Here is a 27,609-nt window from a genome sequence, read left to right as displayed (position 1 = left end):
AATACAAATCAATTACAAGCAATAATAGTTGTTACAAAGAAAAAAATCTAAAAAAAGTTTTATATATTTACTTTTCTGTTTTGCATAATTTTTACACTCTTAAATCCATTAAAAATGGTCTAAAAATGGGTTTGATATACATCAAGAAAATTTGGGAATAAATTGAAAAAAATTTGAAATACTTCGGAAAAAATTCAAACATTTTCGAAGTCTGAATTTGCTTTGATTGACTTCGAAACTTTGATTTCAATTTTCATAGTTACAAATGTTCACTTCGAAACTTCGACTTCGAAAGACTTCGTCACCCGTAATGCATAAGCTTAGGAAATATTCATTGAAATCTTAAATAAGTTTTTTATAGAAAAGTGACTTAGTATTAAAAATTTCTTAAGATTTTCTCCTAGTACTAGTTTTTTATAAAAAAAAAGTGTAATCAGAAAATCAAATTTTCGATGTTAATCATTAAAATGAGTTTTCGATTTTATTTCGTTTTTATTGTTTTGAACTTTATTCAGAAAATCACATTTTTGATGTTAATCATTAAAACAAGTTATCAATCTTATTCCATTTGTTTTCAATGTTGTTCCACATTTGTGAATTTTGATATTAATCTGAAAATCACACTTTCGGTGTTAATCATTAAAATGAGTTTTCGATCTTATTTCGTTTTTATTGATTTCGATATTGTTCTGTATTTGTGAATTTCGATATAAAATCTTTTCGATATTAATCTGAAAATCAAATTTTTGATCTTAATCATTAAAATGGGTTTCTGTCAGTTATTTTTCGATATTAATCATTTTTTTAATCAGTTAATTTTCGATACTATTCCGCTTTCCCACTTGTTTCAGTTGTGACTGTAACGCAAATTATAGGCTCTTTGTGAATGTTTGACCAACCATCCAGTGCTATATTTACAATCTCTCCATTTAAAGTGTCTTTAATGTTACCCTTTTCTTTATCAAACACTATTGTTAGGAGTTTGTCCGCTATGTCCTTTCTTGTTGGGCCACTATAGCCTGGCCTCAACATCAACATAAGTTTTTGGAATTCTGGACATTCAACTAATAGAAATGATGAATTTGTTGCAAAAATCATTCTTGCAATCTGCTCATCAAGTATGGCTTTTTGACTCAGACTTGTTCTAACAACATGTGACAATAACCCAGAACTTGTATTTTTATTTATTGGATCATTATTATTTATATTTTCTGTCCGTGATTTTTATGTTGATACATTTAAATAACACTTTTCTGCTAAAACAGATGATTCTGAAGGTTGCTTTGTAACATCAAATTGAATGTTGGAGGAATTAGTTTGAAATTCAATTTCTAAAAAAATAAGTTAAATTAAATAATTCTAATTACAAAAAAAATTAATTATCATAAAGTGTACATCATATCACCTTCTGCATTGTTTTTGTGACAACATTTATTTAGATGTACTTTCATTCTTGCCACCAGACCCTGCAGGGTGGCAAGAATCAGACCCAGTTCTTTTTTGCGTATCCTACATTTTACTTTACATCCCACTTTTTGTTTCAAGCTTTTCAAATTTACACCACACTGGGTAAGATCTTTTTCCTGACATTTTTTTGTTTTTGTTCAGTATGTTTTAAATGTTTTTGTTTCTGCAAAAATATAGCTAGATTTTTAAACCATTTTAGAGAAATATCTTTAGTTTTGACAAACAGTCAATATTAAATGATAACATGACAATATTTAAAAAAAAAACTTAATACAATCTAAACTTTATATAATAAATATCCAGAAAATCCTTATACAATTGCATAGTGTGGATAGTTTTGTGGAGGTATAAGGTTAAAAGAAATGATTTTAGAATCCTAATTATACTTCTGACCTGTTTGACCACTGCATTATGTACAAAAAACACAGTCAACCAATTTCATATTACTTTAAATTATATTAAAAGTTCATCAAAAAATATTTTATTTAAATCAAAAAAATCTGATTTTTTTTAAAAAATCGTGAGTTTTTCCAACCCTGATGTGTGTGTGTGTATATATATATATATATATATATATATATATGTGTGTGTGTGTGTGTGTGTGTGTGTGTGTGTGTGTGTGTGTGTGTGTGTGTGTGTGTGTGTGTGTGTGTATGTGTATATATATATATATATATATATATATATATATATATATATATATATATATATATATATATATATATATACATATATTAGGGTTATGTCTTTTTTTCAACCCCATGCTCCTGTACTGCAGTTTGATGAACTTTTGCCTAAAAAGAACAAATTAAACTATTATTTCCATATCTTTTGAAAAAAGTTCACCTAGCCATGGAAAAATCGATTTTGAAATAAGTACTACTATGTATTCAAATGTATTTAGAATGTCAGTCATGTAATACAATAAATTTTTAATCCAAAAATGACTCAGACTGTTGACCTTGCTCTTGCTTGTTGCATAAAAGGAATAGAAGGTGCAATTTGTCTTTATTTTTGCATGACAAATACATTTCCTTCATTACTTTGATTGCGCGCTCTGCGCATTGATTACTTCTGGGGATCTGTAGTATGGATGGCTCTCGCTTTTAGTGATTTTTCAAAGAGCTTAAAGCCTTTTTGTATGGATTCACTACTTCAGCCAAATTGTTAAAGTTGTTTTCGTTGTACAGTTGGTCTGCAAACCAATGGTCTGCCCAGCCATACGATATAAATCAACATACTCTCTGCAAAGCTGTCCTTGTTGAAGGAATTAAAATGAAGGCCAGGATTGCTAGTATAGATCTGAAATTCCACCTCGCATTGCTGATGTTGGGTAATTTCTTAAATCTGATCAATGGAAAATGTCCCTTTTCATCAAAAAATCAGAACACTCGAGTGAGATGAAATAAAAATTTCATATCATCTCTCCAGCCTGATGTTTCGATTACTTCTATTCTGTTATCAAACTGTGTTTTCAGTTGTTCGTACTCCTTCAACAGTTGAGATAGATATCCTTCAACAAATGGATATTCGATGTTTCGCGATTGTGTTTTACTTCATTCATCACCAAACAGAGGATTCTATCTAATACATGGTGTTGACAACTGATAAACTGAGGTTTGCTGATGCATTTCTTTGTGATCGTTCTTTGCAATATTACAACAACGCTGGTGGTATATGCAGCAATCATCTGTATTGAATTCCATAGGTGAAATTCATTGAAGACTTTAGGAATTCCTTGAGCAATAGTTTTTCCCTTGCCATTTACCAAACCCAAGACATCCAGTTTGATTTTCTTCTTTCATTTTTGAGGACGACCACTTGATAATTGATTCTGTTGATGTGCTTGCCATCAAAGTGTAAGGACCAACTTTCCATATGCAACCTTTCAATCATTTCTTTTTTCAGCTTGATTGGCTCTTTGATTATTGACTCGTAAATAGCTGATTGACATGAACAATGAAGGTGAAGGCATTGACATTGGGATGTCAATGCCTTCACAAGCCAATTGCTTGCATATGGTAGGAGCTTTGCTTGTTGATACTTTTGTGTAGGCCACCAAATTGACTGCAATTTTGCTTTTATGATGTTTTCTGCTTGGTGTAAGAGTAGTCTCATCTTCTTCTTCATGGTTTTCATATTTATTGTGGCAGCCTCAATCAGAATAACTAAAACCAGGATAGTAAGGTGATGAGTTAGATGACCTATTAGAAAGTTTTTTGTCTTTTAGAGGGATAAATCATTTCTTTACTGGCTGCTTGGCCTGTAGAGTATCCCACTGTTTCTTTGCTTTCCACTTGGAGATGGTGGAATCGCTTGTCCTCGGAAGATAACCATGTTCCATCAACTTTAGTAATATCAAAAATTTTATCAAGGGGTTTGTAGCTTCCTCACTTGACACATTCATCATAACATTTCATTATTTTATCAAGCTTTGCTCGTATAACTTGATCAGATACATTCAGTTTATTCTTCCACAATTTGGTGACTTCTTTGGAAGTTTTTGCTATTCACTCCTTTCTTCCATTCTTCTTTTTTTATGAGACTTTTTGAACTCTCGTCTTTATATTCTACCAGATTATTGGTCCAGACATCCTTGTTCTTCTGAATGCTACTATCACTAGGCTAGTACGTCGCCATGTGTTGTTTGTGTAATAACTATAAAATTAGATAAGCAGCTATATATACAAAGTCTAAATTGTTCTAGAATATTCTCAATTGTTCCAGAATGTTCTAAATTGTTCTAGAATATTCTCAATTGTTCCAGAATGTTCTAAATTGTTCCAGAATGTTCTAAAGTGGTCTAAAATATTCTGGAATTTTCCAAAATGTTCTAAAGTTTTAAACACTTCTAATCTATACAAGCATTTTATGATTTTTAGCAAAGCAGCACGTATTAGTAGTAGCAGTAACAAGATTAAATAAATGACAATTCGTAATTTTAATTGCGGGTGACCTTTTTTTACAACCTTTAGGAATTGAACAAATGTTTTCAATGTTTTCTAACAAAAGTTATATATATATATATATATATATATATATATATATATATATATATATATATATATATATATATATATATATATATATATATAATTAATTAGTAAAAAACACTTATCTAACTTTTATCTTCGACTTGAAGTTTCACCATTGCTGGATCATCAGGAAGAGTTACTAAATCTCAAAAAAAATTCAATTTAGTGTTTTTTACTAATTAATTATTGCTCTGTTCTTTAAGAACATTGAGCACTCTATTTGTAAAATACACTAACATAATTTACATATATATATATATATATATATATATATATATATATATATATATATATATATATATATATATATATATATATATATATATATATATACTTAATATATTACTATACTTTTTGGCTAAGAAACGTGTTTGTGGTAAAAAATGGTTCTTCGCTTGTTTGTGCTTTTAAAGCTGACAAAATTAAGGTTAGATTATGCCAAAACACATTAATTTAATTCCAGGAAGTAATTAAACCACAAAACTACAATTTAAAAGACTAGATGACTAGACTAAATGTTTTTATTTTATTTTTAAAAAATAAAAGCATTCTGAATGTTTTTTATTTTTATTTTTTAACTGTAAAACATGCGCAGAGTGCTACATCGATTATCTTATAGCCTGACTTGCAATGGAGTGCTGCTACATTAACTGACAAATAGCCTGATTTGCAACGGAGTGCTGCTCCAACAACTGAGGCTAATATTTTTATTGGGTTTCATGAACAAAAATGGGTAAGTAATTGCTCTTCCTCCATACTGATTTTCTTTAAACGTTATGTGGAAGATATTATCGCTATTTTTAATTCAGAGTTTTTAGATGTTCTTATCTCAGCATTTTTAAATGTTATTATGAATAAGTCTGTTTTGCTTTCCATATCAGTTTATCACAAAAAAGCATATACAGGTCTTTTACAAAATTTTCCAGTTTTGTTCCCTATTGTTATAAAATTAGTCTTATACATTATTTAATTGATAGAACGTATAAAATCAACAACACATGGCAAGGATTCGATAAGGACATAAAAAATCTAATGTTTCAAAAAGTAACCAATATCCACCTAAAATAATTGACACTGAAATTAAATTATTTGTTGATAAAAAGTTAAATCCTTCTGTGATAAATAGTATTGCTAACCCTAATATAAAATATTATAAACTTCCATTTATAGGATTTTACTCAATCTAAAGTTAATAAAATCATTAAAAATATTGTAAAGATGTTATAATTAATTTAATTTTCACTACCAACAAATTACAAAACAGTTTATGTATAAAAAATCCACTTCCTAAGCTGCTCAAATCCAATGAAACCTCCAGACACTTAACAACAAGGATTCATGAGCATCATACAAGTGACAAAAAATCTAATGTTTATAAGCATTTAATTTCATCTGTTAATTGTAAAAATCTAAGTAACTACAATTGTTTTAAAATTTTGGATACTGCTCCTAACAAAAACAAATTGAAAATTAAAGAAGCACTCCGTATGAAATGGGAAAACCTATCTTTAAATAAACAAACTGTTCATTATAATATAAATTTGTCAATCTAGTTTTTTTTATTATTATTTACTTATAATTTTATTTTTTTGTTGCTATTTACGGTATCATAATTTGTAATATAATTTTTATTGGTTCGTAACAATTCTATTTGTCTGTTTATATTTCTCTGTAATGTCTTCAAATTTTGATTTTATATTTATATCCTGAGTATTAAATTGTAATTTTACCTTTTGAAAATGTAGTATCTTAACTACGAAACATGTCAAGTTTAAAAAATATCGTGTTTTTCTTTAAAATATGTTCACATTTATTGCTATTACGTTGCTCAAGAAATTTAAATATAACTACTTTAGCGTATTTATATAAGCATTTGCTTATCTTAATCAATACGGCTTTTTTAGAAAAGATATATATATATATATATATATATATATATATATATATATATATATATATATATATATATATATATATATATATATAAATCTTTTCTAAAAATAAATAAATATATATATATATATTTATTGAAATTAATTTCAATAAATATATATATATATATATATATATATATATATATATATATATATATATATATATATATATATATATATTGAAATTAATCAAATCATCACAATATAAATTCATTATAAAATAATAAAAAATAAAAGAATTAAAAACTAAAATATTGAAATCAAAACAAGTGTTCATTTGTATCACATTTGTAGAACAATTTGGGTCCATTTTTTCATGTGGCTTTCTTCTCAGCATAACTTGGTTTTTTCTTAAATCAACCTTAACGTTTATTTCATTTCTGAAAAGAACATTGTGCCAAATGCTCATAAACCAATTTTTATGAGCTAAACACCAGTTTTTTCTTGTTTTCTGATGTTTTATCAATAGAACTTTTTCGCAGGCAGCTCACTACATGTAATTGTGTTTTTGTGGTAATCTTCTAATTGTTTGAGCACAAGCAACAACACCAGAAGCTTTTTGTCCTTTTAGACTGAGATCAGTAGATGATAAATTTCTTTTTTTTTCCACTATGCAAATAAGTGAACGATCATTTCTTTTGTTTGAAATGCTGAGCCTTCCAGGACATGAAAGATTTTGAATTGTATTGTATCTTTAATATCGGCTGATTATTCTGTTAAAAGTGGCATTTGTTGTGCTAAAATCTTTTGCAGTTTCTCTCATTAAGAGGTTTTATTCATTCATTACTATGATTTTTTATTTTGTTATATTATCAATAATTTTTCCAGTCAATTTGATAGTTTTATTGCTGAAATATTGCAGTTAATTAGGTACTCGTTTTTTTTATTTCATTTCACGCAAATTTTTTAAATATTTATAACAATTTAAATAAAAACTCTCAAATAATTATAAATAGTTTACAAATAAGTCCAATGTTTTAATCAAAGACAAATGAAATTTTGAAGGATGTTTAAAATAAAAGAGTGGATTGTTAATTTTTGCCATAATAATTATTTTAGATTATAAGTTATACGTCCAAAATAAGCAATATAATATTTATATGAATATCTATATTTATTAGAAAGTAAATAGAACGCTCATCAATATACATTTTTTATACTTAAGAAGAGTCAAACAATCATTAATTTAACATCAATCAAAGTTTAATGATATCAAAAAAAATATGCTGGATTGTTATTAATGACCCCAATACTGTATATATTTATATATATACATATATATATATATATATATATGTATATATATATATATATATATATATATATATATATATATATATATATATATATATATATATATATATATATATATATATTATATATATTGCATATATATTATATATATTGCATATATATATATATATATATATATATATATATATATATATATATATATATATATATATATATATATATATATATAGCCAAATTATTATTTTTTTTTACATATAGCCAAATTGTGTCGCAGAAATTGTATCTATTGAAAAAGAAAAACGAATTATTATCATATCGAGCCGTAAAATAGATAAAGGCGAAGAACTTACTTACGATTATAAATTTGAATTAGAAGATGACTCTGAAAAAATTGCTTGTTTATGTGGTTCATTCAATTGTCGAAAGTGGATGAACTAAATTTGTAAATTTCTACTGACTTTATACCTCACCCTCGACCGATCTATGGAAAATTTGTATCTTATAGCGCCTCAAAGTCGTCCATTCTTAAATGTTTGGAACCCAAATATTCGCCAAACTTTTTAAAGAAAAAGTCTATAAAGATTACCGTTTATTTATTGTGCATTTTTTCAAATGTGCTAAATATGCTAACTACGAGTCTTTCCTTTGTAAATAAATGGTTTGCTGCCATTGATTCTCATTTTTATATTCTTTAATTATTTGTTTGTTATGTCTTTCAAATTTTAAAATAGATGTTGAATTAAAAGTTGTACGTAGAAAAATTTTATCCTAGCAGTTGAGTTTATTGTTTGTTTATTTTATTGTAATCAAGTTTATAATCGAAGTATATTTGTATTTACTTTCGTGTATGAAAGAAACTTTATATAATAATTCTTTATTTCTTTTTTTCAATTTTGTATTAGTCTATCTGGGTTAAAATCAAATTGAATCGCAGGTCTGTATTGTGTTAGTTGACTTGGCTATTAAACTGTAAATTATTATTATTTTGTGTATGTGGGGGAAGGGTAGGGGGGTTTAGTTTGTTCCCGGTCGCAACTCCATTTCAAGTCTTGTAAGAATTTTCTATAGATCAACTAATCTCTGATTGAATTCCCTTCTATAGGTTTATTTTTTTTTGTAATACAACGTCTGACGTAATTAGTCTAAAATAATTGTATGGTTGAGTCAGACTTCTTAACAAAATATGAATTAACTAACTGCACTAATAAAAAATTAACAATATTTTTCAGGTAAGTCAATTTAAGCGCTACATAACATCTTTAGGTCAATATGGTTTGCATTCGTTAGATTAAAAAAAACATTTAACATAAAAACACTAGAGGCTCATTAAAACTAATTTCTATAAATGTTTTCGCGCAAAATTTTAATAGGAATCAATTGATAATAACTCGCTGTTGTTTTAGCATCTTTATTTTAGTGAGATATTTCAGAGACGATCTCCTATTATCACTTTAGGAGCAGGAAAGTGGAATGGTAAAAAGAAGAGGACAAAAACATTTTATTGATTGATTTTTAGCAATTATCATTTGGTGGCAGATCAGGTCGCTTGTCAGCTTCGCCATTTTCACTATTTACATACACTGAGTTTTTGACTTCATTTTTTTCCAAATCATCTCTACAACCCTCATACAGCTCTATGCCTTCGTCCACATACTTCTTCATAATTAAACGTTATTAACTACAAAAATACGACGGTATGAAAAAGTATGTATAAAAATGTATTACTATTCACTAGTTAAACTATGTTTAATAGAAACATTTTTTTGCATTCCAATTTCTAGAGTAAGCAAAGAATAAAAATTAACGTGCGCTTACAAAAAATACCTAAAAATTAAATTTTTTTCAAAAACATAAAAAAAAAAGTTACAAACTTTATCTCCCTCAATTAACACTTATTCAAAAGTATCTTCACGCACCTAAACAATTACAACACCCTAATCTATAAATTTTTCATAAAAAATTTGCTTTTTTTTGAGTGGAGCACCAGACCGAAATGGTGGGAGACAAGCTAGATCAATAATAAGTTAAAAAAAAGAAGCAGAGTGTCAAATATCGATACTGATGACGAGCCACAATAATTAACTTTAGTTTTTTTATTTAAATGAAATATTTACAAATATTTTAATTGTTGAACTGTTTTAGTTTTCTGAATAATTATTTGTTACTTATTAGAGTCTGGTACCGCGACGCCCAAAAATGGTCTGAAATTAATGCGCTATATAATGTTGACGGAGGACCGCCATAGAACCAACGAGCATAAAATGCCGTGGTGCCAGTGCGGCACGCCAATGCTGTGCTAGCATTTCAAGCCGGCAATAAGAACACGTTGGTCCAACGAAGACATGTTTGCTGAGGTTCTGCCGGTCCAATGATGGGCCTTCAGTGGTTTGCGGATAAAAGGCCTTCGTAGAATCTATGAGCAAAACGCAGCGGTACAAGCAAGGCACGCCAGCGTTGTGCCATCATAATGCGCCAGCGGCGATAACACAGCGGTCCGATAAAGGCATGTTTGCTGGGACGTTAAAAAGCTCTATATTATGCTATTTAAAGTCAGCTCAAATAATTATAAAAAATTCAAGAAAAATACTTAACAAATCAATAATAATAATCAAAATTAACGAGTTATTTAAAGCTTGCATAAATTAAACATGCGACTTTATAAATCCAATGTCTTTGACATAGATCATGCATAACTTGCAGGGACAGTGTTTCGGAATCCAATTTTTGATTTTTAATTTAAATTCTTTCAGAGTTAATGCTTATTGGTAACGAGTTCCAAATTGATGATCCCATATGCGAAAGGGACACTAGACCGTATTTCATAGATTGTATATTGTTATATGCAAATTTATCCCCTCTTAGAAAAGTATTGCGAAAACGAAAAACTCTTCCATCAATTTAGGGGCAAACCCCAATTTAACTTTAAAAATTTCCGCAACCAATACATGTAAATTCTTGTGATGCATAGTTTTTGAATCATTTTTTATAAGTAGTTCTTCAAAAGGAGATTGATAGTCTTGATATACAATTCTAAGGGCTCTTTCGTGTATTCTGTTAATACGATTGTTAAGTTTTCTGCTATGAAACAACCAAACTAATGGGCAATAAGAAAAATGAGATGTAATAAAAGCGTTAAGTATAAGTTTTCTTTGATTCAAAGACATAAAAGAAACGAGTCTGAAGAGCGCGTTAACTTTTTGACTTGCTGATTTGCATAAATTGTTAACATGGTTATCAAAGGAAAGTTTATTATTAAGCGTTATACCCAGTAGTTTTTCATTATCAGATGAGACTACCACAGATGTTAACTTTAAGAGAGCTTGTTTTACTAAAAATAATATAATATTAATAATGATAATAATATGATATTTATCTGGATTAGCTTTCATTCCATTATTTTCAAAACATGAAGAAAATTGATATGCAGCGTTTTGCAAGTCGCTCACAACAGAACGTAAGTCATTTTTAGCACTGAAAGGAGTTAATTCGCATATATATTTTCTTATTTCGTCGATATTTTTTTTGGTTTAAATGTAAAAGATGGTGAATTTTTTATAATTTTTACATCTCAAGTATACTTGTGTGTGTTGAGTATCGAATTATGGAGTCCTCCACCGGATCATATGTACTTAAAATAGCAACTTCAGGAATAGGCTTTTTACACAATTTTAATACAGAGTCGTTGAAGTGGCTATTAAATATATTTGCCACCGACGTTTCATCCGATATGATGGTGTCACTTTCAATTAATATAATTTTTTCATTTAATGAAGAAACTTCTTTAAGGCAGTGCTTTACTGTTTTCCAAAATAATTTATTATCAGTTTTTTTTGTTGAAAGATTTTCGTAAAACAACTTTTTAGTTTTTCTTAATAGGCTCACGCAAAAGTTCCTTAAACGTTTTTATGCAATTTTAGATGCATATGATTTTTCCACTTTATAACATTTTAAAAGTCGAGATCTGGTCATAATGGCTTTATTTAATTCTTTGGTAATGAAAGGTACTTACATATTCTTTTTTTTTGAGGCGCGTGTTCATTCAATACCATTAATACGTTGCTTATAAAAGTATTTAAACCATTGCTTAGGAGGTTTTTTTCCTTTATTTCTTTAATTAGGTGATATCGAAATGTTTTATTATCAAATTTTTTATAGTTTCGGTAAATGACTATCTTTCTGAGTTGTTTTTTTAATATTAACAATTTAATATTAACATTACCGTTAATATTAAATTGTGGAAATTAGATAATCCTATATCTAGTGCGGTGGAGTGGCACTTGAAGAGTTATTAATTAGAATAAGGTCAATTGTTTTTAAATTGATTAGGTTTTTAAAACAAGTGGGTCCTTATGAGCGATTATAACTTGTAAATACAACAAAATTCTTTTGGCTTTGAAGTCTCCCATTATGATAAAATGTTCATATTTTCTTGAAAAGAAAATATGAACACTTTAACAATTCATGGTTATCATCATCACTTAATTTAACCAACATTTGTGATGGAATATCTATTCTTATATGCAGCATTAAACCTCCACCATTTTTTGTTCGATCTAACCTGTAGGGTTGGCAATAACCTTCTATTTGAAACTGGGTTGGTGGGAAAGAATCATTTAGTTTTGTTTCAGTTATTAATATAATATCAACTTTGTCTCAAACTAATTCCTTTATTTGTTCACACTTATAAATAATGGAATTGATGTTGATGTTTCCAATCATTAGTTTAGCTTCATCGTGTTTTCTAATTTCATTCAGTTCGGTAAATTGGGGCCTTCGGTAAATTGGGGAGTTTAAGTTTTGTGTTTTAAGTTTTTGTTGCTTTGGTTGCTTCAATCCATATGTCATATATGCTTCTTTTTTTTTTTCGAAACTTTTTGGGAAGCCTAGGCAACGTAGTCGGTTGCCTCGGACAACAAATCGAAAGGGCTGCTCAAGAATATTTTTATTTAGTAAAAGTTAGTCGAGTTTCTTTTTCTTTTTACAGAGTGCATTAAATTGAATTTGTTCAGATTTAGTTCTTTAAGGACGTATACAAATTTTATCATCTCTTAAGATTTGTGAATTTTTAAGCGCTAAAACACGATCTTTTTCACTGTGCCGTTCAACTAAAGGGATTGTTTCTTTGGTTGATCAAAATTGAATGATGAGATTGGAAACCGATTAATTTTAACTTTCAAGTTAAAATTAGTCGGAGTTTAAAATAATGCCAACTTTTGATAAAGTTTGTTCAACAAAAGTTGAGTTTAGTTTATTTTTTTCATTTAAGTCTCCAAGATTTTGAGACGGTGCTCCAGTAATAACAATATTTCTTTTGCGTTCTATGCTTTTTTAAAGTTATTTGGAGAAATTTGATAATTTGCTAGTTTTTTAAGACGTTGGTTTATAGAACTTTTATCAGTTATAAATTTATTATCTTGTTTAAAATAAGCGACTAAAGTCCTAAAGTTATCATTGTAAAATTTTAGTTTTTTACCTACTTTGTTAATGGATTTGTTTTTTAAGGTTTTATTGTCTATGGGTTCATTGTTAATATTTTCAGTATTATTTACTGTTTGATCATTATCATAGGAAGTTATATTATCTAGTAAATGGTAGTCGAGTTTTTGCTTCCTGTTTAAACATTTTTTACATAACTTAAATTTTTTTTTATTGCAAGAAGCTAAAACAGCTTCACGGTACACTGCTTCTTTAGATAAATTTTTTATGATTTCAGTTTTGACATTATTTTCATTTTTTAAATAATAAACTTATTCTTCTGACTTTTTAATTAAAATAGGATCAAGATTTAATGAGATTATTATTGTGAAAGGCAACCTTCTGGAGCAATAAAACTATTTGGAGATTACTTAAAAAAGATATTTAAAACCTAATCAAGATCAAATAGAAGCGTGTACCTCGTGGGCGATTTTAAGCTTAATATACTATGAGTATGACAAATAAAAAAATAAAAATCTTTTTCAACTACATTTTTCAGAATGATTGCATTCCAGTTAATAAGCCAAATCGAATTACCAGAGAAAGTACTACTGCAGTTCATCAAATAAGTGCTAATTTGTTTTTTAATACCAAAATTTAAACCGGAATACTTAAACCAAACATTTCTGACGATTTTGCAGTATTTATAGTATCACAAAAGTGTGATAATATTTTACCGCCCCAAAAAATTTTAGTGCCTCAAAAAATGGAAAGAACAAAAAGAGTAATGAAACTACTATAATTTTTTTATAAACTATTATCTCTTATAAATTGAAATCATCTTTTAAAAATTAAAAATGCTAATAATCATTTATGTTTTTTAACAAGTTTTAAAAGGTTTATAAGCATTTCCGGAGACTAAAAAACTGTCAAAACAAAAGCACGATTAAATCCTTGAATAACGCAAAATATTCTCAAATCGACCAGAAAAAAATATCACTTCAAGTTTAGTATGTTGAAGGTAAGAAAAAAAATACTTTCACTTACAAGAGTTTTTTTATTGCCTTCAAAGCTGCAAATTTAATTGAGCTGCTATTTCTGTTTCAATAGGCTTAGCGCAGACAAACACGCAGATGGCTCGTGCCATCGTTTTCCTTAAATGTGTTTTAATTCTTTTGAAGGAACTAAAAGATCTTTTTGCAGTTAGAACGCTAATTGGGTAACTTTAAATATACGATGAGCGCTGCAATTATATCAGTGAATGAGTAACTTATATCAAAACAGGTTATTGTGGGCACAAGTAAAATGCAAAGATTTTCAACGTGTAAAATGCTGGGTTAAAGTGCCGAAAACTTCACTTGACTCTAACCCTATTACTTCCCCAACCCAAACTCGCAGCCAATGTAGCATCACTTTTTTGTATGTTCTCCCTAAAATAGTCGATTTTTCCACTAAAGCCTCTAACTAACTTAATTTCTACAGTTTATTCCTGTTATTTACCCGTTGAAAGATTTCGCATTTTATCAATTCCTTGTCATTGTTAATAACTCGAACAAATCTGGAATCATTATGTCTCATCTGCAATCCATATCTCATCTGAAATGCCATATCTTTATTCTTCCGTTGATAAGATAACTTTACGTTAAGAAAAAGACGTTTGCTATTTCGAAATCATTGTGTTTTTTTAAAAGCAAAGTTATTGCATTTTTAAAAAGTTAAAATAGCCTAATTAACGTACTTTACGTAAAAACGTAAAAATACATTTATCACGTAATAAAATTGTATACTGATTTATTATTTATGAATTAATGTACTGTCAACCTTACATTACTCCATTTTTAATGGTTTTTTCACTTCAGTTAAATTTAGGTATAATAAAATATTTGCTAAATAAGCTGTGACTAAATGAACTTGCTAAATGAACTTTTCATAAATTTGGCAAAAATAAAATTTTTAACTTACCGCGTTATATTTTTTAAAGGGCTGTGGGGTCGGAGTCGGAGTCGCGACATTTTTAGCTGAGTCAGAGTTGCTACACAAAATTGCGACTCCAATAGTGAAACTTTTCGGAAATAAAAATGCATGTACAAAATATTTTATAAATCTTATATTCATACTAAACCTCAAAGAACTTTTCATAAATTTGGCAAAAATAAATTTTTTAACTTATCGCGTTATATTTTTTAAAGCATTCAAAGAACTTTTCAAAATTTTGTTTTGGAGTCGTAGTCGGATGCAGAGTTGGGGTCGGAGTTGGAGCCGGAGTCGTATGCTAAAAATTTCAACGATTGAAGTCGGAGTCAGTACTTATTTTTACTACTCCACACCCCTGAATGACTTAAATTGATTTTTTCAAGGTCTATAATGTTATTATAATTTCTTTATGAAGAATTGCTTTAAGATTTAATATGCTTTGATTGAGTTTTTAAAATTTGAGCAAATTATCCCCAATGAGATTTGCACCACATAATAAAATATGTTTTTTTAGTTAAAAATAAATAAAATTTGCCCAAAAAGTTAATTCTAGTATAAAGTTCAGGAATTTGACAAAAATTTAAATAAATACAATATTATATGTGGATAAAAAAATAAAAATAAAATACTGTTTTAAAACTTAAAATTTATTTTTTTACGTGTGTTACACATTTGGGTGGCTTTTTACAAGACAAAAATGCCAGCAATTCACCAACTGTACTGCAACTGAAACACTGCAAGAAACCGCAGTTTTTATTAGAATAATTTTAAAACGAGCTTTTATCTTTCTTTTGTAAAGCCTAAACATACTTAAAAATAATTTCTATCCAATATTTTAAACCATTAAATGTAAAAAGTTGTAAAAACTTTACTTAAACTATATGTAACTTTATGTTCTTCTTTGAAATTTCGTCGGACGCCATTTGTTTTAACACAAGTGATATCCTGCTTCCCATCATATCCAATGCAAAGTACATTTTTGACTTCAGCAGCATGCTTTTTAACTTCCTTTTTCATCCACATATTTCTCTGACGACGAAGTTTTGCTGGATTAATAGCATTCTCTGGTGTTATAAGATCTAAATCTTTTAGTACGGCATTTGCTATTAGACAAGCATCCCTGTTACTGATTTTACACCTATCCATAGTCTTACACAACTCAGGATATTGTTTAGTGCTGTAAACCTTGATCTCTTCATCACTTGACATCTCATTATCACTTAAAATCACTTTATCATCTGACATCTCAATTGGAAAAAATTCTTCATCTGACTTTGAATGTTTATTATTTCTGCAATATGTTTCATTTGGATCAATTTCTTTATCAAACTTCAGTTTCTTATCTGTAATCGATAAATTGCATGTTTTGCTCCCTCTTTTTTCTCTCTTCTGCAGCTTAATTGTTTCTTCTTTGTCTACTTTTCCTATTACCATCTTCTGTACCGCTTTTTGATCTATCCAGAACTTCCATTCAAGAGTTGAAATTTTTTTTGGCAGTGGACATGAACAAGGTGATCTTTCTCGAACACCATTATCAAAACTTCTTCATTAAAAACATCAAAACCTTTCTCGAACACCAAAACACAAGTTGAATAGTTAACATCTTGATTTGTTGCAGAGGACTTCTTGCCATCAGAGTATTTACCAAGTTCATGTACTTTGTTAATTAGTCTCTTTATGCGAATAACTAAGCTGCTGACTGCAATCTTAGGAATACTTGCTTTGTTGTACAGTGTTTTAAATTTCATTAGCTATGACTGTTGCTCTTTCAGTAACACTTGCGCAATTGTTATTTTTTTTAAAATAGTCAAAAAATTGTTATTTTTTAAAAAATAAATTAAAAATAAAATTTTTCAAAAATTGTTATTTTTAAAAAAATATGCTTTGAAAACATCAGCAGAAGTTGGCAGTTGATTTGTTTGGAATGGTTTAGGTTGTCCAAGCATACCATGTTTAATTTTATTTCTTGTTTTAACAGTAGCCATTTTCATTTTCAGTTTTAACTAATTAAACTAAAAAAAAAAAAAAAACGTAATTTAAACGTAATATATACAAAAATATATCTTATAACGAAGTGCAGGATCATATTAATCGAAAGTCAACAAACAACACTAACGGCTTTTTGTCTTATATATTTCGTAGGGTGCTCTAAACCTTTGCAAAGTTCTGTATACTATCAATACAATATTATTAGTATGAGCCATCAAAGTATCTATTTCTTAATGCTTTTATCCTGCAATTATACGACTGTCGTAAAGTAGCATCATTTTGATTTCACACTATTATATAATATTGTGTAAAATCAAAATGATGCCAGAGTTTGAATACACCGTGGTTCTAAACAAATGCCGTGGTTCAAAACAAGTGTTTATAAGCTTCGACAATTATCTATTTTAGGTCAATAAAGTGTATAGTATCAATACACTGAAAAATAAAGAATTGTTTTATAACAAAGTTTTATATTTATAAATTAGCAGATTATTGATATTAAATATTTTAAAAGTATCAAATAATACAAATTCTTACTATATTTTATTCAAAATAAATAATTAAAGTTATAATTTTGTGGTAGTTAAAAACCTATGATTATTGTGGTATAAATTTAAAATGTTTATTTCAAATAAAATATTTTAATATATATTGGTGACTTAAAATATTACTTATTGATAATTTATTGATCAATTTAATGATACAATAAAGCACACTGTGATATTGTTTACTGAAAACAATAACTTATTGTTTGTTATATTTATAAGTTGTTATATTTCTTGTTATATTTATATATAATTAAATTGTATATATATATATATATATATATATATATATATATATATATATATATATATATATATATATATATATATATATATATATATATATATATTTAAAAAAAAAATTTCCTGTGTCATAAATTTTGTTAGAAAACATTGAAAACATGTTCAATTCCTCAAGGTTGTAAAAAAAGGTCACCCCGCAATTAAAATTACGAATCGTAATTTATTTAATCTTGTTACTGCTACCACTAATACATATGGCTTTGCTGAAAATCATTTAAAGCTTGTATAGATTAGAAATGTTAAGAACTTTAGAATATTTTGGAAAATTCCACAATATTTTAGAACATTGTGGAACAATTTAGAACATTCTGGAACAATTTAGAGCAATCTGGAACAATTTAGAATATTCTAGAACAGTTTAGAATATTCTAGAACAATTTAGAATATTCTAGAACAATTTAGCTAGCCTAGCGATAGTAGCATTCAGAAAAACAAGGATGTCTGGACCAATAATCTGGTAAAATTTGAAGACAAAAGCCTTCAAAAAGTCTCATAAAAGAAGAAGGATAGACCCTTTGGAAGAATATTTATTGGAAGAAAAGTGCAGAATGCCTCTCCAAAAGCAAATTATTGGACGCTACCCTTTCCTTGGACCAAAAATCAAAGGAAAAAAGGAGCGAATAGCGGAAATTCCCAAAGAAGTCACAAAATTGTGGAAGAATAAACTAAATTTTCCTCATGAATCTGATCAAGTTATACGAGCAAAGCTTGATAAAATACTGAAATGTTATGATGAATGTGTCAAGCGAGGAAGCTACGAACCTCTTGATGAAATTTTTGATATTACTAAAGTGGATGGAACATGGTTATCTTCCGTGGACAAGTGATTGTACCATCTCCAAGTGCAAAGCAAAGGAACAGTGGGATACTATACAGGCCAAGCGGCCAGTAAAGAAATGATACATCCTTCTGAAGGACAAAAAACTTTCTATTAGGTCATCTAACTCATCACCTTACCATTCTGGTTTTAGTGATTCTGACTGAGGCTGATGACATATTTCATATTCACTGACGACAGTGAATATGAAAACGATGAAGAAGAAGTTGAGACTACTCTTACACCAAGCAGAAAACATCATAAAAGCAAAATTGCAATCAATTTGGTGACCTACACAAGAGTATCAACAATCAAAACTGCTACCATATGCAAGCAATTCGCTTGTGAAGGCATTGACATCACAACTCCATGTCAATTAGTTATTTACAAGTCAACAATCAAAGACGCAATCAAGCTGAAAAAAGAAATGATTGAAAGGTTGCATATGGAAAGTTGGTCCTTGTGGTCGCCCTCAAAAATGAAAGAAGAGAAATCAAGTTGGATGTCCTGGGCTTGGTAGATGGCCAGGGAAAAACTATTGCTTAAGGAATTTCTAAAGTCCTCAATGAATTTCACCTATGGAATTCAATACAGATGATTGTTGCAGATACCACCAGCGTTAACACTGGAAAAAAGAATGGCGTTGTTGTAATATTGCAGCGGTTGAAAATAAGTCATAACCTTAATATATATATATATCATTTTATATTATAAATATTATATTTTATATATATATATATATATATATATATATATATATATATATATATATATATATATATATATATATATTATTCTTGTTAATACAGTATATAAAATTTTTATATTTGTTTTATACATATATGTAGACATTTTATAATAAAATCTCTACATATATATACAATATAAATAGAATTTACACAAATATCTAAGAGTTTTGACTTTTTACCTTTTTACAAGAATGTTTATTTTATATATATAGTTGATTTTAATAAAAAAAGGCAGGGTATAACTATTTTTAAATATATCTTGATGTGATAATATTATTATATCAAAATATATTTAGATAGTATAGTAGTGCTAAAACAACTAAAACAAAATAATAGCAAGTATTATTTTATTGTAGTTCTTTTATTTAATAAAGAGTTTTTAGTCAAGACAGCTCAAGAAAATAGCTTATGTGGATCTCAGAAATAAATTAGGCAATGTTTTCATCACAGAATTAGTATACTGAGAGTGTGTATGTCTTCCCTCTATGTAAATAGTAATGATTTTAAATTAAATTATGAAAGGTTTCAAGCAATTTCTGACTCAGGTCGTAATTCTTCAGTTTGGTATATTGGCAGGGTTTATAATTTTTAACACATACCTTATCTTTTTATTTAGAAGATGCAAATTTTTCGTGCTGAGTAGTTAACAATTTTAGTCAGCTGAGAACCAAGAGGCGGCATTCCATATTTTGTGTTTTTTCTATTTATTATTAATAAATATTCAACAATTTATGGGTTTTCTTGAAAACACAAAAAATGGACATACGCCTTTTGTTTCTTGGCTGACGAACTATTTTTTGTCAATTGATTTTTCTTTACAAGCTTGATATTTGTTTGAGTTATCATTTTGGTCCATCTAATTCATATAACCTGATGTTTGTATTTAACTTTGATTCTTAGGAGCTTCTTAATGAAATCCTGCAGTAAATGAAATCCTGCAATTGGTAAAGAAATGTACAACAACAGCAAAAAGAAAAACAGAAAACTGCTGTCTACGTTAAGTGTATATTAAATCAAGAAATTTTATTCAGTTTAAAAGATCTTCTTTACAATAAACATTAAAATATCAAATTTTTTCTAGTATAATAATATTTTTTTTTAGTTCTAAAAAATATAGACAAAGTATTTATTCAAAGAAAATCTTTTTTTTTTCCAGCAACTTTTTGTATAAAAGTATTTAGTTTAATAAATATTAAGTTATTGATCAGAAGGTTGAGTACATGATGAATGAGGTGTTTCAGTGTTTTAAAGCTTTGTTGTTGAGTTTGTTGTTGTTGTCTCAAGAAGCTGAACTTTATTCTAAAGTTATGTAATAGTCATTGATGCCTGTTTAAGAAGCCATAATTCTTTTTTTACATCCATTTTTTTTTTCCAAGTCTGTAGGGATTTTTTGTATGTTTGTACGTATCAGTTTTGTTTAACTTGAAATAATTAAAAAAATGCAGCATAATTCTAGTTCTGGAAAATTAGTATACTGTTTGTTCATATCAATCATTACAACAATAAATTGTATGAAATAAAAAGAATGTATGACAACTTATGTAATGATGCTTAAATTTTACAAATAGAAAGAACTAATTTTGTGCTCAACTTCTAAAGCAGGTGTGAGGAAATCTAAGAAAATTCAGCTACAAGCTTGCCTTTTTTTATTTATAAACTATTTTCTTAAACCTGTTTATGAAAACTCAGTATGTGGAAGTATGCTTGTGATTTAATATTATACTTCTGATTACTATTATCTTTTTTCAGGTTTGAACTTTTTCTTATTCTGATGTGCACATATCATTTACGCGTATGCCACCTCAAGGGTGGCATACGCGTAAATAATATGTGCACATCAGAACCAACCAGGTATTAAAGTAACTTTTTCAAATACTATTTGTCTTTTCATTATAAGATAGAAGATTTTATTTTGAAAATAGGTTTAGTAGTTTTACATTAAAAAAAAAAAAAAATTTGCTCTTATTTAAAATCCTCAACCGTACTGGAAAATAGAGAATCAGCATGCCAGGTAGTTTTTTTTAAGTTAATTTAAACCATCATATTTTAAATGTTTTTTTAAAGTAAATTAAACCGTCATTTTAAGGGTCAAATTATATGGAATGACAGTTTGATTTTTGAAAAAATAACATGTTTGATATTACAGTTACCTAGAGATGACAATCTGGTGTTTTACTTTAAAAAATGCTGTTAGGCTATTGTGTATATTACTTTACTTTTATATTGTTTTTTAAAGGTATTTCCACAGCATCTTAATTAACTATGCTTTTGTTTTTTTAAAACCAGATATTAACGTTAATATTATATTGGTTTTATTTACATTTTGTTGAATGTAGATACATTAATGCCGTGAAGGTATTAGTGTATCTACAAGGTTGGTTTATTATGTTTATTTTAGTATTTCTTAACTAGTTGATTTCTATATTTCGATTAATATATCAGTGTCTTCTTTCAGGGCATCATCAAAAGTCTGCAGACCGCTTGGTTTACCATAAGTATTTGAGCTAGTTATGTTATTTAATAAGTTCGAAAAAGTTTTAAATGTGTCATCTATGCATTGTTTTGGATGAGATCATGTAATGAAAATAATAAACAACTTCGCTAAAGATAAGAGTATATATTTAAAGAAAAGTACAAAAATAATATTAGGAAGGTTCATGCCTCGAAATTGAAGCGCGAAATAAAGAAGGTCCTATATCGAAACGCTGTCGCTCCAACATTGGCTTGCCACCAATGGACCGCTGTTGAAAATTTAGCGTTTTGCCGTCATCGGTCCGCTGTTGAACCACCTGAAGTTTGATACTAATGGTCCGATGTAAATACGATGTGCAAGCCAACGTGGCAACACAGCGGCGGCCGACTTCGGTCCGACTACTAAATGTTTGCTGGGACGTTTTTCCTGGCACTCCTTCTTGTAGAGTTCGGCATTTATCAACTTTACAAATTGCTTGCCCTATCATACATTTCTTGCCAAATTATCCAGTTTTGTATATTTGTATTTGTTGCTGACAGTTTCACGTTTAATGCATAAAATCTGTTACCAGGAATTTGTCTTAAGTCTAATTTGATATAAGTTTCATTATCAAAAATTAGGCAGCCATTGAAATTTGTCAAAATTTTGTCATGCAGTTTTCTTTCTTGCGTTTTGATACATTTTTGTTACTTCCTATTACGGTTTGGATATTTTATCTTTGAGAAGAGTAGGGATGTACCGGAATTCTGTTTTGTGACTTTTAGGTCATTCCGGTTCCGGTCGGAATTACAATATTTCAGGCAGTAATACCGGAATTAATTTCTTACCTTTTTTTTTGAAGACATGAGATACATACTCTGTAAATTAAATTAAAAAATTATTGTCCAAAAGGGCAATGAAGAACTATAGATAAACCTAGGTAAAAAATCCAAAATTCTTAACAAACACAATGTAATTTTATTTGTAGTTAAAATAATTATGTTAGGATTTCTAGAAGTTTAGAAATATTGTGGTGCAAAAAGAGTTGCTATCCAGTTTTGGGGTATAAAATAGCTCTTTTTTAATCAATAATTTTACCTCTATGTAAATATAATATATATAATAGTCTTATTTTAAATGTTTCTTAAATTTTAAACAATCAAAAGGTATAAGATGCCTTGATTTTAATTTTTACTTATATGTTATAAATATATATTATATAGCCACGATGATGAGGTGCAGGCTTTCACTTTCAATTTTTAAGGTAAAAAATTATATAAATATAATTCTTTTTCAAACCGAAATTAAAAATTTCCAATCAGGTGTACCCTTATATATAAGTAATAAGAGTGAATACCGTAAAATTTCTTTACTTTTTGTACAGAAGAACGTGATGTATTGACATATACTTGCTCTTTCATAGTCAGATAGTTAGGATTATGCAAATACAAACGACGAATTATCGAGGTCAACATTTTATTCTCAAATTACTTCTTTCTTACAGATCCGGACTTGCAATTTATGGATAAAGCTTCCTTGTAACGCTTGAGAAGCCAAGAAACAATTGACTGACTGATTTGGCTAGCTTAGAAATTGTTCCATATGATGATCCAGTAGTTTCTAAGTAAATGCACAAAATTCATTCACGGTCAATTTGTTCTTTTGACATCATCTTTAATGATAAACTTTTAGGAAAACATATGTTTACTTTTTTGTGAAAAAGTAGTACTAAGCTTTGCCTATTTAAAAAAGTTTACTTTTTTGTATCATTTTTTGCTAATTTAAAGCTCTCAAAGTTGGATCAATTTTTTCGTAGCTATGCTTTACTACTAAAATATTTTATTTAGCTGTAGTTTTTTAGGTAATTTAATTATTTAATTAATTAGGTACTTTATTTTAATTTTTTAATTTCTTTTAATTAAAATTTTTCTTCATAGGTTTAAAATAAGTATTTTCGTTTCTTTTATAGATCAAACTTTGTGGACCCATCTGCTCCGTTCTGAATCCGGCCCTGACATTGCAATCAATAAGCAGAGTTAGTTTCCTCATTGTACTTTAATTGAAGCTGTCATTGTGTTCTCACTGCACTTATTAATTGAAGCTGTCATTGTATCCTTACTGCACTTATCAATTGAAGCTGTCATTGTCTCCTCACTGCACTTATCAATTGAAGCTGTCATTGTCATGTTTGTCATTTCGTTTATTAAACTTTTGATTACTTTATATTAATGAAATTTTTGAAATGTTGTCAACAATAAAAAAAAATACTATTAGAAACCGCATTCACGATTTGTAAACTTTTCTTTTTTTAAAAAATTCAAAAAAGTGTTTTTAAAGTACAAACTACAAATAATACAAAAACAAAAAAGGTGAGAAAATTTATGAGTATAAGAAAAAAACAAAAAAAAACAAACAAGAAAACTTTGCCGTTTCAATATTTGATGTCTCTTTATTTATTATCTCTCATTAAGCACTCTTTCACAAGAAGAGGTTTTTATATTTAATTAAAAAGCAACAACATAACAAATTAATAATGAAAAGTAATTAAAAGTTAATTTAATTCAAATTAGATTAAATTAGTTTTTTAAAATATTCTTTTTTATTTCGGTTTGGTTTACAAGTATTTAAATAAAAGTTTAAAAGTTTTTTTGTTTTAAAAATCTTTTTTTAATTTCCTTCTTTTTTTGTAAGGCAGAATTTTCGGAAATGTTCTCACAGATTAAGGTGGACTAAAATGTTTTAATTAAAGGAGCTGTAAAAATAGCTTTTTGTTTATGCTCATCACCCTCATAATTATTAATGCGGCATAATTAATTAATATGACATAATTAATTAAACATCATCTTGTTTTTGCATAATCTTCAAATGTTGACTTAATGTTTGATGTAATAGAAAATAGTATATTTCAGACAATCGACAACATATTAAATCCTTGCCTTTTTTTTAGGTTAAGCCATTAGTTTATCACAGTGGGCATTGAACGTCCCAAGGTGTCTAACAGACATCCATTCGACGTTCAATTAGAACGTCCAACGCCCTCTGTGATTTGGAGACTAATTAGTAGATTGTTTTTTCAACTCAATAAAGTTATATACAGCTAGAGCAGAAATTTTGCGAATATCTGACTTTCGTTTTTTTCCTAAAAATCAAGAAATAAGAGTAAAAAAGCTTAAAATAAAAATTTTAAAAACTTATTTAATATTTAGTCTTCATTCCTTGTCCTTAAGTACTTAAGTATCAATCCAATACGTTTTGGCATGCTTTGCGAAGAGTTTTTAAAATCATTTTAGAGACATTCATCTAAACTCTTTTTATTTCGTCAAAGAGTCTTTAACTTCATTTCTTTCCAAATGTTTTCTATTCGGTTAAGACCTGAGCTGCTGCTGGGTCACTCCATCACAATAACTCATGGGCTCAAAAACCATGCTACTTATTTGTTTCGATGTATGGACACGTGCGCCACCTTGCATAAAGAAAGTTGATTGATGAATTTCAAACGTGTTCAGAAGTTTTTGTTTTAAACACCTTATATAGCATTCAGAATGCACTGTGTTAGTTTTTATGAAAAATGCGTTGGAAAAAAAAAGCACCCGTCATTACTTGAAAAAGTCTCTGTTAGAACAGTCCAAGTTTGGCTTTAAAATGTTTTCTTTAAAAAACTTACCATGTCGTATGTTGGCGCAAAAAAGATTGTTTACGGCCACTAAGGTTAAAAAAAGATTTGTATACTTTACTGTTGGTTAGACAAAACGCAAGTGCATTGCCCCGTGGTTCTGACTGTATGAATGTATGTATGTATGTATGTATGTATGTATGTATGTATGTATGTATGTATGTATGTATGTATGTATGTATGTATGTATGTATGTATGTATGTATGTATGTATGTATGTATGTATGTATGTATGTATGTATGTATGTATGTATGTATGTATGTATGTATGTATGTATGTATGTATGTATGTATGTATGTGTATATTTATGTATGTGTATATTTATGTATGTGTGTATTTATGTATGTGTGTATTTATATATATATATATATATATATATATATATATATATATATATATATATATATATATATATATATATATATAAACAAATGAATATTTTTCTTGATTTTCTAAAAAAAATTGTCTAAAAAAAAGGGGGATTCAAAAGTTAATTCAAAGCATCAGTTTATTTAAAAACTGAGGTTTTAAATCATCTTTAAATCAAGAAAAATAACTCCAAAATATCTACTTTAAAAATAGCTAAAAAATAGTTTGAAATTATACATTTCCAAACAAAAGATGCGCTTTAGCGTAAGGTATTTAAATAATGGGTGGACTTTTATTACTTACTTCAATGATGATGTGGAAAGAAGGTAGAGGTAACTGCACTCAATAACGCTTAGAATGATATTAGCATTAGCTATTATATTTACTAAATATTTCTATTATTGTATTGAGTTGAACCATAATCAAAATAATTGTTGATCACAGTTGTACAGACTTCACCCGGAGGTAAAAATTACTTGTTTTGCTTCAGTTTTTTTGTTATTTTTGTACTTTGTTTAACTTGTTTTTTTTAAAATGTCCGTAATTTTTCATGCTAGATGAAAGATGATCCCAACGTCCTCCATGTAATTCCATTTCATGCATTGGTCGTAGTCGATGTCCAGAATTAAATCCATTTAACATTGAATGAACAGGTATGTGAAGATCTCCAAACGTATCTCCGTCGTGATGATAGCCACCTCCCCCGTCTCTTTTTATTTTCTTATTTTGAGTTTCGACATCTAAAGATCTGTTCTTTAAAATAAAACTAATTTAACATAAAACACTATTTGTAAAAAATTATTCATTTATTATAAATAATATTTATAGTAACAAAATATTATACATTTTGGTGAGCTGTTTGCTACATACACCGTAACTGTCAAAAGAAACCATAAGCCCATCGTAGATGCCATAGTTACTAGCTTAAGGAGTTTAAGGACTTAAAGTTAAAACATTACCTTCATCTAAAATATGAAGTGTTGTTAGAACAAACGAATCAAATATTTTTTTCCAACTTAATTGAAAAAGTCAGCATAATACTAAAAAACAAAATTTTGGGTATGATTATTAGTTTATTCAACCGTGTTGAAAATGCATTTTACACTAGCCCCGGTCAAAACAACTTTAAAGATAGTTTACCGACTATATATAAGCAAGAAAATGTAGCTTTTCTACTTTAATGTAAAGTAATACACTACAATAGTTATTGTAATTGTTTTCATCAAAACAATACAATAGTAATTGTAATTTTATTTCATTAAAACAATACAATACAGTAGTTCTCGAATTTTATTGTATTGTTAGAAAAAAAAAAACAATACAATACTCATTGTAATTGTTTTTCATCGCAGCAATAAAATACCATAATAAAATTTTTTTATTGTTTCTGTAATATTACAATACAATATTATTGTATTGTAATGTGTAATTGTATTTAATTTTTACAATTACAATTACAATAGTCCTAACCCTAGCTAAGTTAATCTTCAATTTATGTCAAACTAATCTTCAATTTGTCAGAAAGTAATATACAAAAAATATTGAATGTCTTAGCTTTGTTAAGACATTTACGACCTAACATAAAATTCCGCAAATGTGGAATTTTGCGGGAAATGTTGGTACTAAAGACAG

General features: G+C 28.0%; 1 protein-coding gene and 1 long non-coding RNA gene across 3 annotated transcripts in view; one reads left to right on the top strand and one right to left on the bottom strand.

Annotated features, from left to right (window-relative positions):
- LOC100209023 (uncharacterized) overlaps positions 1-8,560 on the top strand; it is a 90,143-nt gene extending 81,583 nt beyond the window's left edge. For both annotated transcript variants that reach the window (XM_065810268.1, XM_065810267.1), the window contains exon 30: positions 7,949-8,560. In XM_065810268.1, coding sequence (XP_065666340.1) covers positions 7,949-8,128 — 180 coding nt within the window. In that variant the 3' untranslated portion in view covers positions 8,129-8,560. The remainder of the gene's footprint in view (positions 1-7,948) is intronic.
- Positions 8,561-26,323: 17,763 nt separating this feature from the next.
- LOC100202754 (uncharacterized) lies at positions 26,324-27,017 on the bottom strand. Its single transcript, XR_010641616.1, has 2 exons — positions 26,822-27,017; positions 26,324-26,717 (listed from the first exon to the last, which is right to left on the bottom strand). It is a non-coding gene; the product is annotated as an uncharacterized LOC100202754 (long non-coding RNA).
- Between the last annotated feature and the right edge of the window lie 592 nt (positions 27,018-27,609).

The sequence above is a fragment of the Hydra vulgaris genome, chromosome 11 (genome assembly GCF_038396675.1).
Source record: "Hydra vulgaris chromosome 11, alternate assembly HydraT2T_AEP".
NCBI lineage: Eukaryota > Metazoa > Cnidaria > Hydrozoa > Anthoathecata > Hydridae > Hydra > Hydra vulgaris.
Note: the sequence above shows the minus strand (reverse complement) of the source record. Positions and strands in the feature narration are given on the sequence as shown.